Genomic DNA, 13589 nt, shown 5'->3' on the forward strand with positions numbered 1-13589 from the left:
ACGGAGGTGTAAGAGCAGGAGCTATGGGAGATATGACAAATGAGAATTCAGTATTTTGCCATTGTTTAAAAAAAATCCTGGACAAATCATGAGGTTTAGTTCTCCATGTATTTCTATTATCACTCCTAATGAATACATAGCCTTCATTTGACTCCAGAAATGCAAAAGTAGTGTCTTTATGAAATATGATAGAGTGGCAAGTTACCTGTTCTAACAGTACTGAAAACCGTAAGAGGTCCCATAAAAATAAAATTGTGGTAGATATGTTTTATCTGTATTTGAGTCACCTTGTACACTTTAATCACATTACAGTTATGTGCAGTCGTAACAGAAACTCAACTACCCTGTATTAATCACACTGGGAAAAAAAGTGCCATGTTCTATCAGGTGCCATATTGTGAAGATATATTTCCCCAAGAGCATCTATAACATTCATTCTCCACATAGAGACCCATAAAGAGTCCATATGAAGAACCCTGTATCTCTGCAAACTTCTTATGTACAAATCATCACTTTGACCATAACACTGTAGCACACCTGAAGGCTCTTTAAAGGGGTGAAACCCCTAGAATTTTCATTTTGTGACTACTACTACCCATGCCTAAGGAAAGGTTACAATTAACATGAAAAGTTGCATCATTGCAGAAGATATACTGCCATTTTCTAATAATTTTAATGGATCCAGATTTAAAATCACTTGAGGCAAACTCAAAAACTTTGAAGTGCTGTCCAATCTGTTGGTATTGTGATCCATTTCACCCAAATTATAAAACTCTGATCACATCGATCACCTATTTAGATGGAGATTTCACTGTGAATAATGGTAAGATATCTGAATATATCAGTATTTATGGTCAACCTCGGGGTATAGTTCAACATTCGAGAAGTCGAGGACTGTGGGGTGGACTGCGCTTAACTAGGATGAGCAACAGATGCACACACAAGATGTAAGAATCCAGGGAAAGTTCTGCAGCGGATGAGAGAATAAGCACTTGCAGAATATGAATCAAACCTCTCGGGAGTACCATTTTGACAATAATATATGACAGCTGGGTGCAGCAAGTAAACTCTTCCACGTGTGAAAATAATTGTCATATCTAAGCTCAATTAAGCCATTGTGTTTCTAATCTACAGATAAATACAGACACATAAATGTATCACTCGGCACAATGCATTCCAAAAAGGCCAGCTGCTAAAAGTGCTGTTCAACAAGTCAAAGAGTGTCCAGACAACACGCAAAAGACCCAAAAAACCTGGCAGCTAGCGATACAATTGTATGAGATTATGGTATTTAATACTTTGGTTAGAAACCATTTAATCAATTCCACTGCTTGTGGCAATAAAGGATAAAAGACAAAATAATTGTATGAAGGAAAACAACCCATTCACGTGAAGGCTTGATGGGTTCAAAAATAACAATAATATTTATATATAAAAAGAAAAGATGGAACAGAGTCAAGGGGCTCTTCCAAATCTAAGTGCAATGTGAGAAAGACAGGGAGGTGAGGCCCTACAGCAGGGACAGCTGCAGTCCATCACTCATATTTTACCCTCTGAGGTCTGGAGAACTTTAACACTAGAACTACTGATGGAGTCATTTTGACTCCTTTCGTTTTTTATTTCTCTTCTGTGACTACATTTTTCAGAATTCCGGCTTGAAACTCGGTGACTTTTCCTCAAATATGATGTGAAAAAAGATTTTGTGAGAATAAATAATTTTGGTGAAAAATTTGCGCGTTTTTTTCAAAATTTACCAAGAACTACTGAAGGGAGTCATTTTGACTCCCTACTATATTTTGAGGTCCTTTTGTCACTAAATGTTGCTATAAAGTTTTGTGCATAATTTTTTCACTCTGTCTTATTTACCCTGATGTTCATATAGATGTAGTTCAATTTACATGTCAACTTTTCACATTTTCCTTGTGTTTTACCTGCTTGTATTACTGTGTAATGCTGAACAAAATAGCTTGTTTACTCTAGGCTCTTATCTTATGCTAATGAAGGGTGGTGTTTTTCTAAGGTCCTAGCAGGAGACAGTATTCTGGATAGTAACTTTACTTTCAGTTCAGCTGAAGAGACAAAGAGAACAGACGCAGACATACGAGCTCTGAAGACTCATACAGGTATGAATTGTTATGATATAGTTTAGCTGTCTGTCAACTGATTCAGCCCACCTACTTTTGAAGGTGGCAGAACAGTTATTATTTCTTTTAGTTTTCATTTCATTTCTATTTTTCAGCAGGGAACTATATAGAATTATGGAATTTGTGAGGAATATGGAGAGAAGACGTTTGATAAAGCCTCAGGATATTCTGGCTACTTTGCAATCCATACCGGAGGATGAATCGGAATCCGAATTGCAGGAACATGTATTTGATTCTGACAGTGATGAAGATTTCATTCCTCAGAACATATCAAGTGAATCTGAAGACTCAGAAGGAACAAATCCAGAAGGTAAGTAGTTATGTGTATTTATTTGTTCTTCCACACACTGAGTTAGGGCCTGTGCACACTAGCAGAATTCTGGCTGAATAGCCATCTGGATATTCTTGCCGCAATACAGGCCGTACCTGCCCGCTCATGCCTGAAGCTCCGCTCCGAACCCCGGGCTGGAGCCGCTGTCAGGGACAGAGCAGCGCTTGCTTACGCGCGAGCACGGCTCCGTCCCAGACAGCGGCTCCAGCCCGGGGTTCGGAGCGGAGCTTCAGGTATGAAACTCCGCTCTGTACCTGAGCGGGCAGGTACGGGCCGGATTGTGGTGAGAATATCCGGTCGGATATTCCGCCGCTAATCCAGCCAGTGTGCACGGACCCTTACAAAACAAAAATTCTAAATATTCATCAACTTTTTTACAGATATTCCAAGCACATCAACTGGGGATCGGGCTCATGCAGTTATGTTGCCTCGTGACCATCCTCCTGGTCGTGGACAGAAAAAATCAGCAAAACGTCCCAGAAATGAAAGAACAACAGATAACGATGGCGGCGAAGGTAATGCAACAACAAACACCAGAGAAGGCGAATCTGAAGGAATACTAGTTTCAGCGGATGGTATTCAATGGAAACCTGTTGAAATTGGAGAACACTTGCCTGGTAGGCGTGACAGCCAAAATATTCTTCGAGAAGCACCTGGCCCTACAGGATACGCCAGAAGAAATATCATTATCGATAGTCCTTTGAGCGCATGGCGTTTATTTTTTGATTCATATATACTGACACATATAAAGAACTGTACGCTTGCAGAAGCATGCAGGAACAATAATTTACAGTTTACTCTATCTGATGAGGAGCTAGATGCATTCATTGCGATATTCTATGCTCGTGGAATATCTGGCACGAACCGTCACTCGATTAGCAGTATTTGGTGTAATGACTGGGGAATACCGTTTTGCAAAGCGACAATGTCTAGGGACCGCTTTGTTGAAATTATGAGGTTTCTCAGATTTGATGAGAAATCTACTCGATCGGAGAGACTGTATTTTCTACTGTGTGGGACAGGTTTATTGAAAATTGTATTGCGTGTTACAAACCTGGCCCATACATAACGGTGGATGAGCAACTTTTCCCAAGCAAAACTAGGTGTCCATTCACGCAGTACATGCCTTCCAAACCAGATAAATATGGCCACAAATATTGGCTAGCTGTTGATAAGAGGAGCAAATATCTGGCAAATGGCTTCCCTTATCTAGGCAAAGATGACACACGCCGTGCTGAGGACCGTTTAGGTGACCATGTGGTAATGAAGTTATTGGACCCGTTTTTGAAAAAAGGTCGAAATGTTACAACCGATAATTATTTTACTTCAGTAAAATTAGCTAAACAGCTAAAAAGCAAAGGAACAACCATCGTGGGAACACTGAACAAGATAAGGCGAGAAGTGCCTAAAGAAATAAAATCCATGAAAGAGGAATTGTACAACACTAAAGTGTTTAGAAATGAAGACAATTTTACACTTACAGTATATCAAGGAAAGCCCAACAAAAATGTTGTCATTTTGAGTTCCGTCCATCCAGATGTTGTTGTTGCGTCTGATTCCGCTAAAAAAACTCCAGAAACGGTAAAGTTTTACAATGAAACAAAATATGGAGTAGATGTAGTGGATCAGATGGCACGAAAATATACCACACGAACATGCACAAGGAGATGGCCTGTTCATGCATTTGAAAATGCCTTAGACTTTGCGGGTATAAATGCATGGATAATATTCAAGGAGATTACCCACCAAAAAATGTCACGCAAGGCATTTTTGCAAACGCTTGTGAGAGAGTTGAGTGGTCCTTATGTCACAGATAGGGAAAAGGGTTCCACGTCCCAAGTTTCTACATGCTCAGAAGTGATGGTTCAAACAAAATTTTGCCAGATCAAAGAAAAGTGCAAGAAAAATAGATCTGTCGGAAATTGTAAGACTTGTGGTAAGTCTTTGTGTGGGCAATGTACTGCCATAAATCAAAGGCAATGCCTAAAATGCGAAACACCAAATGTTTAGAAGGTGAATTCTGCGCCATATTTTCATTTTTATGCTCCTCCACCTACATTTTTTCTGCTTTTTGTTCTTCAGTTGTTGTTTATATGTGTGCACTTGAATAAAAAAAAAATGTTTGAAAAACGTCTATTATAATTATTGTTATTTTCTGTAGAAAAATAAGAAAAGCAGAAAAAAACAATCAAAAGCATTATTGTTGGATCTCACAATAATAATACATTTCAAAAAATATAATTATTAATAAATAACCACAAATGAAACTCTAAAAATAAACGAAAACAAGCAAGGAGTCAAAATGACTCCTTTCAGTAGTTCTAGGCGGGGTCACGAGTCCAGTAGTCCTAGTGTTAAGAGGTCTGCATACTAAATAAGGCTGTTTTGGTTGCACAAGGGATCAGACACAACCCCATGAAGTATCCTGCATCTGAAAATTAGCATAAATGTCAGATTTGCCAAAAAGGGACCTAGAGTAAAGATGTTGTACAAAAGTATCAATTTACATTTAAAATTCATAAAAATATAAAGAATAATAACTTTAATATCTACTGGATGGGATAGGAGCTGGATTTTCTGTTTTGCTTTATTTTTTTGGATTAAAGGATAGTCAGGTAATTCCTGTAAATTTGGCTACTAAAACAAACAAAATGCTGAATGATCTAAGGGTGCATTTACATTAGTTGACCTGCAGTCGTAAACCACCAAATAGACTGTGGAAAGCATGTTGATTTGGTCAGAACCAAACCTCTCCTGGCTTTCCATTGGTGTAGGACAGACCGCTGGTGATGGCGGAGGACTATACTTTGTCTTTCCCGTGGCAGAGAAAGAAAAGGAGTTACGGTTCAGATTTTCCACAGACCTCCCTTTGTCTCTCCAGTGGCCATTGTAGAGAAGGGGCCTCCAAAAAAACAGTGAGGTAGCGGCAGCAGAAAGGAGGGCACCAAGTATGGTTACTATACATAGGAAATGTACAGTCACATTTAGGTTCGTGGATGGAGGGCCACTAGAAAGCCTGTTTACACTCCTGAAATGATAATTACTGTACTTGAAGATTATTAATGATATCAATGATAAATCATTCATGGTTTATCTCGACTGATCCGGTTATGCGAAACATAATGTTTCTGATGGCACAATCAATGGTACTAATAGTCACAATTACACAAGGCATTGCAGCTTAGCCAATAAGTCACACTTACTTGCAGGTGAGGGATGTTTTCCCCCACCAGCAACGTGGGCCAACCTATACTTGGAACTACAGATTCTAGAAATGACTTTGCAAACAGTCAATTATCAGTCATTGGTTTGAAATGTTGTTTTGTATTAAGGGACCCTACTTAGAAGATTGGGATGACTAACCAGGTACAGAATGTAGATAGAAGCAGAGTCTGAAAAATTGAGGGAAAGTTAAAAAAAACAAAACAATCATGGATGGATATCACTTTTGGAAAAGAAAACAGTGGGAAAAAAGAAAAAAAAAAAAAAAACTAAAAAAAACTTTTCAGCCTTCTGTATCAGGATAGAATGGTGGGATCAAAGAAATTGTCAGGTCCAAAAATATACCCAATCAGAGAGGAGCCATTTGCTTAATTTCTGAACTATAATTTCCCAAAATAATATAGGCAAAAATAGGATTGGAGCAGTTACAATGGTTGTCATATATTGACATCATGGACATTTAATAGAGCATATTGACCACATACAGGTGCCCCCATCTCTTATGCCTTTGTTTTGCATTAAAATGGGTCTCAGACGCTTCTCATTGGGAGGTGAGTGGTGCCGATGATGTTGCTCTGGCAGATGCCTACCATAAGGTGTGTCTAGCCGGCAGGTTTAGTAGATATCATACCCGCATCTTATTCTAATGACCAGGGCTGACCATTCACAAGTCCTGGCAGGAACCGGCTGATGCATCATCATCATCAAGGCCATTCACCTCCTGATGCGGAAAAGAGCAGCGCCAGAAAACTCAAATATATTCACCAAGTCCACCTGAACTCGCAGAGTTTGGAGGACCTGGCCAACCATCTAATGTGTATTATGTGTCCATCCAATTTTCGTTGGACAGATATCTGGGATAAAAAATAAAAAGAATGAGCATGTTGAATTTGAATATTTCTGATAATTTTTTCAGAGGGGAGATGAAACATGGGCGAGCTGCTTGATCGAGTAGTGCCGAGTATCGCGTGGTGCTTGAGTCCCCGTAAGAAGGTCATTTGAATCATTAGAGGGGAGAGAGAGGATGTGAGAGAGTCTGACGAGCTCAATTCGAGTACGGAGCACTCGAGCATTTCAGTGCTCGATCAACACTACTGGCAACTTTTCGTATGGCCACTTTTGTCATGTCGGAACTTCAATAAGAGGGTTATAAATTCTGTCTAATAAGAGACCAATCGTTTACTGTATCATTACAGTCTTACCATCGACGGCCGCTTTACTTTCCAAAATATTCTAACCTACATTTGACAGTACACGATAGAATTATTTGAAGGAAGAATGCGCCGCTGCCACGCTATCTAGATTCCAATCTAAATTATGTCTTCTAAGCAGAGATCCGGCACAGTTATAAACCTGCAGATTATTCTAACACAGATCAGTAGTAGAAGGTATAATCCTTGCAGTCATGCAAAGGATAACAAACACGAGAAGGAAGAAAAGGTGCAAGTGTTTTCGTTCTTCATACTTAGCATGGAATCCGCATCTTAACATATGACATTTCTAGATGGCGCAGGAGGTGAATGTCTTTGTGTAGCAGTCATCCCATCTACGGCAGGGGCCAGCACTGGTAGCGGAATTCCTCAGATTACATGACCACCTATGTAAAAGCCTGGTTCATACAATCCATAGGTCGGACCCCCTTGCATATCCATGGATCGTATGAAGGAATATTATGTCTAGCTCAGAACCTCCAGACATATTATGGTTAAACAGACCATTAAGCACTGAACCCTTCACAGCCTAACATCAGAACTGGAAAACATTTTCAGGTCAGGATTAAACTTGCCAAGATTACGATTTCCCTAATTACAAATGTCACTTTTTTTTCTCAATGGACTATGTCTGAAATAAACACTGAATACATTACCATCACATTTCGTAAAGTAGAAAAAAAAAAAAGTTGCCCAAGTTAAGCGTAGGTTTTTTTTTTTTTAATATACAAATTTTATGCAGAACAGTAGGATTCTTGTAAGTCTCTCCAGTTGCTTTCAATATGGGTTTAGATCATTAGCGTAGTTTATGAAGGCACAATTCTAGGATCTGCCTGAAGTCTGTAGGTGTTTCACGTGTATATGACCTTACATTGCCATGTATGCTATTATATTGTGCTGTGTTAGGTTACGGTCACACGACCGTAGATTCTCTCATCCGAGACACTGACCACTTGATCAGCGTGTCCGCATAGTGCAATCCGGTTCTCTCAGATGAGAGCATCGAAACACACCGAGGAGAAGATGGAGAGCATAATTTCTTCGCCTTCTCCATTGTGTCAATGTGGGGAAATGGGACTGCACTCCTATGTCATCAGAGTGCACTCCTATGTGTTCTATGGACTCATTAACTACCATGGCCGAGTGTGATCAGACACTTGGACATGCTGTTTTTTTCTCGGACCGCCTCGGAGATGAGCGCTGCCCCATAGAATAACATTGGTCCAAGTGTGATCCAATGTTTTGTCGGATCACACTGACTGATAGGGGTCCCTCATACCACTGTACTAACAGCAGAATATTAAGGGAACAGTACAGCTCTTCTATTAACTGGGGTCCTAGGTTCAAATCAGACCATGGAAAACATCTGAAAGAAGTTTGCATGTCCTCCCCATTCTTGTGTGTAGTTCATCCAGGTATATGTATATCCTTTTTTCTTTTTTTTTAAAACACTGATAGACTTTATGGACTCTGATTACGTAATTATAACACACCTAAAATCACAATCCATGTAACTGGGGCAAATAGAAAAAAGCCACATGTCAAGTAGAAAATATATACAGTCATGGCCAAAAGTATTGGCACCCTTGAAATTGTTCCAGAAAATTATTGTAATAACACGTTTATTTTCTGTGTGTGTTTTGGAACAGCACAAAAAAAAAAAAAAAAAAAAACAGAAAAAAAAAGGCAAATTGGACATAATTTCACACAAGACTCCAAAACGGGTCAAACAAAATTGTTGGCACCTTTCCAAAATTGTGAGTAAAAAATAAACTTTGTTTCAAGCATGTGGTGCTTGTTCAAACTCCCCTGTGGCAAGTAACAAATGTGGGCAATATGAAAATCACACCCGAAACCAAATAAAAAGGGGAGAAATTGACTCTTTGCATTGTGAGCCACACTAAGCATGGAGAACAGAAGAAGGAGAAGAGAACTGTCTGACGACTTGAGAACCTAAATTATTGAAAAATATCAAGGTTACAAGTGCATCTCGAGAGATCTTGATGTTCCTTTGTCCACAGTGCACAACATTATCAAGAAGTTTACAACTAATGGCACTGTAGCTAATCTCCCTGGACGTGAATGGCAGAGAAAAATTGATTAAAGGTTGCAATGCAGGACAGTCCGGATGGCGGATAAGCAGCCCCAATCAAGTTCCAAAGAAATTCAATCTGTCTTGCAGGCTCAGGCTGCATCAGTGTCAGCACGAACGAGCCGTCGACATTTGAATGAAATTAAATGCTACGGTAGGAGACCCAGGAGGACCCCACTGCTGACAGACATGAAAAGCTAGGCGGCAGTTTGCCAAAATGTATGCAAGTGAAAATCCTTCTAGGAAAGAGTCTTGTGGACAGATGAGACCAGGATAGAGCTTTTTGGTAAAGCACATCATTCTACGGTTTACCGAAAACGGTATGAGACCTACAAAGAAAAGAAGAGTACCTACAGTCAAATATGGTGGAGGCTGCTATATTTTTATCCATGTGTTCCAACCTCTTGCCTCACTGTATGTTGCCTCAGTATTTACAGGTCTTTAAATAAATCATTTTTTGTATCAAAGTTATATATATTTTCTGATTAACAAATGCAAAAACCAGTGTACAAGATTTTTGTGGAGGATAAAAAAAAATCTGCAAAATTTGATTTGGATGGCAAGGGAAAAAAAAAAAATTCAATAATTTCAGTCGTCTGTTTTGGCTTCCAATTAAGATATTAATATATTGCATTAAATAATAAGAAAAAGAATATTATGCTCCCAGATTATTATTTAATCCATACAAATTGGAAGACAATGCAGTAACTCATCTTGAAACCATGTAACTAAAATGAACATGAACCAATAAAGATGATCTGCTCAGCATCAAGTCTCTGGAGTTGGAACCTTAATCCGTGATTGATTTAACATCTTTAACCAGCGTCCAACTGCTCATTGGAACACACAGCATGAAGACAACAATTAAAAGCTCAGTACAAATGTATAAATCTCTACGCAATCTGTATACCCTGAGAACTCACAGAGAAAAAAAAAAATTCTAAAAACCCTTACCTTCTGCTAAATTAGATTTTTATCTCCCTCACTGACTTTTTTTGTTTGACAAAACCACTTTTTAAAGTTCTTTAAATGGGAAGCCCCTCTCAGCTATCAGCCAAAGTTACAAAGAGCACTATGAGAAAAGTCGACCCAAAACGTATGGAAAAATAACTCAAAACAACTGAGCTGCAGCGGTGATTATCACATCGGCTACTCATATCACCGCTGCAGCCAATCACTGAGCTCAGCAGCTTGGCTGAGGTAGATGGCGAGAGCAGCTGAGCTCAGTCATTTTCAGTAGCAGGAATGAGCACCGTCAACGTAACGTTACCCATGCACACTAAAACTGGAGCTGGACTTGGGCGCAGGGCTGTGGAGTTGGTATGCCAAACCTCCGACTCCTCAATTTCCATGACTCCGACTCCACGACTCCCTCATACATGGCTCAGGTTTAAGTGATAAATTTACTGTAGCACAGATTCATCTCAGCTAAAAGTCTAGACCCTTAGATCAGGAATAGGACGGACATTTATAGGACATTTCCAAAAATTCTTATGAAAAAAATATTCCCCACAAACTGCATTGAACTACTGTACCCAATTTATTATATATTTTAGGAGTTGATCCATTTTATACCGACTCAGACTCCACAGCCCTGCTTGGGCGAGCGGCAACTATTCGATTTCGTTGTTATTACACATAAAAGCCAATAGTTGAGGTTCATTTTTCTAAAAGTGGAAATCTACTTTAAAAAGAGCTGTATGGCGCAAAAAGAAAAACCCAAAATCTGATTAATATGGAAAGATGTATCATTTCAGTCTCATTCAGATGTCTGGGTTTTTATTTTTTTGCATGAGAGATAAAAAATGGACCATTTTTCCGCAGTGTGCTGGCTATAATTTTCAGCCACTTTTGGTCAATGTGTTATCCGTTTTTCTCATACACCCACCGATTTTTGACGGACTTCATTACTTGAAAGGAAGATTTTTGACCTGGAAATCTAAACAGAAATGTCTGGTTTTTCATGTTGTGTTTGTTTGGCCACAAAAAAAACAAAATAATGTGAGATCACGTCCATAGACTGTAAGAGTTTGTGTACACGTTGCAGATTTGTCACGTTCTTGTTGCATTCTTTTCGGCGCAGATTTGTCACAAAGCCTGAAGGGTTTCCTGATTCCAGAAAGATTCCTGAAATCTCATGCACACGTTGATATATTTGACTTGCAGTTTTGGATTTCAAAAATCATCTTTGTAACCCTGCCTGAAGAAGGAGCCTCTGTGCTTGCAAATATATTTTTGCTGGTTAGCCAATAATGGTATCACTCCGAGAATACTTTTGTCATTTTTGGGCATAAAAGTATTTACATCAATTTTTACGTTGAAAGGAACAGACAAACTGAATGTGCAAATGGAATAGTGCCGTAGGATAAAGGTTAACCATGTAAAGTGCCCAATATGTGTCACTTCAGGAGCCTTACTTGTGAACTTTGGGTTCTGGAAAAAAAGAAAAGTTTCAAAAAGTCTGTGTGCAAACTTTTCTAATCCATGTTAAACATTCACGAATTTATGTCTTCATAAAAAAAAATATACATTCCCAAACCAAATCACTGGTAAGAAGCATTTTTTTATAGGTTTGCTGGAACGTTTTACCAGACAAGGAGCCATATTTCATATTTATTTGTCTTCCAGAAAGCAGCAGCTTCCTTGTGCTTTATTTTTAGAGACTTTTACCTAGAAAAGATATCTGTATGTACATTTCATGCAAGTTTCGAGCCCCCTTTGGGATCATGCTGAAGTCATTAGAAGGGTCGTCTTTGTGGCGTAACATGGAGGGCCTGCTCAAGTATTTAACTGAAAATGACCCATGACATAACTTCAGCCATCGCTCTATGTAAATCGAGCGCCCAACATTAAAGGTATCACCAGCTAAGTCCATGACGGGTCGAAACAGACATAAGCGCGAGAAAACAATATCTGGTTAATGGTCCCAAAAGTGTTTCTTGGAAGATTTGCAATAAGGTTTTGTTGACAACCGCGTGAAGCAATGCAGAATCGCGCAGGTCCGATTTTTCTCCCTTTCCCCAGATAACTGTTCAGGTCCTACAGAACAACAACAAACATGCACACACAACATTCAGGATCTGGCACGGGATGTAAAATGGAGCAATGAAGCAATCAAAGTGAAGTGACTAAAGCCCAGAACAGGGCTGGGAGAAGATAACTGGACAGGCTTTAAAATCCAACAGCTGGAAAACTTGTTGATTCTCCTAGGGAAATTCATAATGTATTTGACTTATGTTTGTGTGAAGCTGTGGAGTTTCCTAAGGGGGTTGAGAAGTTAAAAGACTGCCAGGAACTTTATCTGTAAAATAATGCAGGTTTACCAGTTGTCCAATATATAACCAATCGAGCACACAAAATAATGGTCACTTGCCGGAAAAATAATATCATTCCTAGGTTGAAAGTCTACTGAAATAACACAATCCTTTTAGGCTCAACCAATGATTGACCGTCTTCGGGGCCCAAAACCGCACTAAGGTCATAAAGGAGAGATGACACGAATAATGAAGACATTCATATGGGAATTCACCACTATTGTAGAGATGATCGGGGCAGGGTACTCAATCATTGCCTTAAAGGGAATCTGTCAGCACAAAATGACTGTTCAAATCATAAACAGGCGTTTGGTGTACCCTTGGAGTGGCCAGACATTTAATCTTCCCACCTACTTTCTTTACATCTCTGGCCTTGTTTGGCTCTATAAAGCCAGAGGTGTCAATCAAAATGAGGATAGAGGGAAAACAAGTAGGTGGGAAGATGCACTTAAATGTTTGGTGGCGCCAGTGGTGCACCGAGCACCTGGTTTGGATAGTCATTCTGTGCCGACAGATTCCCTTAAAGTCGATAATGGAGTACACTGCCCCGACCATCTCTACAAAGTGATGAATTCCCATAAGAATGCCTTCATTATGGTGTCACATCTCGTTTATGACTAATACACACTTGGGCCATAATCCCAAGTAGCCAAGGCAGCACTGCTCGCTAAGGCTATGACTGTAGAATTTCCTACACCCACCTAACACCCCAAGATCAAGAGGTTGCAGCTACCGCTACGACTAGTGTACATAGTGTATTGAGCTGCGCAGCACAGCGCCGAAACCTGGGAATTGGCATCTTTCATGTACTGAAGCTCTGCTTCCATTTGCTTCAAAAGAACTCTACAATGGCCACTAGATGTTCCAGCTCTGTGGTTGGAGCTACAAACAGCTTATCGGTGGGGAGTTAAATGTCGGAGAATATGTCATTAAGTCCTGGGGAAAAAAAAGACTTTAATTATAAAATAATAATATACATTTAATGTTTTTCATTTTGAAGCTACTGATGGAGATGGTCATGTCGACAAACGCTGCAGCTCTGCTCATAATAGCATGTGATAAACCTTCCCATCCAGCAAAAAACGGTTTAGGAAATGCTCCTCATCACAATGGATTTGTCATCACGAAAAAGGTCAGATCAAGCTGATGAAGGAAAACTAATCTTTAATAAAGTAGGTCTTTGTGGGTTGTTACAAGTGACTAATGCTTACAATATGGATGAAATATCAGTTTTGGAACTTCTACCAAAACTGGAATGCTTTGCCAAAAATTATT

General features: G+C 39.4%; 2 protein-coding genes across 4 annotated transcripts in view; one reads left to right on the top strand and one right to left on the bottom strand.

Annotated features, from left to right (window-relative positions):
• The window catches only part of ARL15 (ARF like GTPase 15), a 261268-nt gene that overhangs the window by 33122 nt on the left and 214557 nt on the right, over positions 1–13589 (bottom strand). The window lies entirely within an intron of this gene.
• LOC141168556 (uncharacterized) lies at positions 2018–4453 on the top strand. The gene is made up of 3 exons (XM_073655063.1): positions 2018–2123; positions 2240–2454; positions 2856–4453. Exons 2-3 carry the CDS (start codon positions 2259–2261, stop codon positions 3542–3544), a joined length of 885 nt encoding a protein of 294 aa, XP_073511164.1. The 5' UTR covers positions 2018–2123; positions 2240–2258; the 3' UTR covers positions 3545–4453.

The sequence above is a fragment of the Phyllobates terribilis genome, unplaced genomic scaffold (genome assembly GCF_046119375.1).
Source record: "Phyllobates terribilis strain yellow unplaced genomic scaffold, ASM4611937v1 Scaffold_1__5_contigs__length_1240528914, whole genome shotgun sequence".
In the NCBI taxonomy this organism is placed as follows: domain Eukaryota; kingdom Metazoa; phylum Chordata; class Amphibia; order Anura; family Dendrobatidae; genus Phyllobates; species Phyllobates terribilis.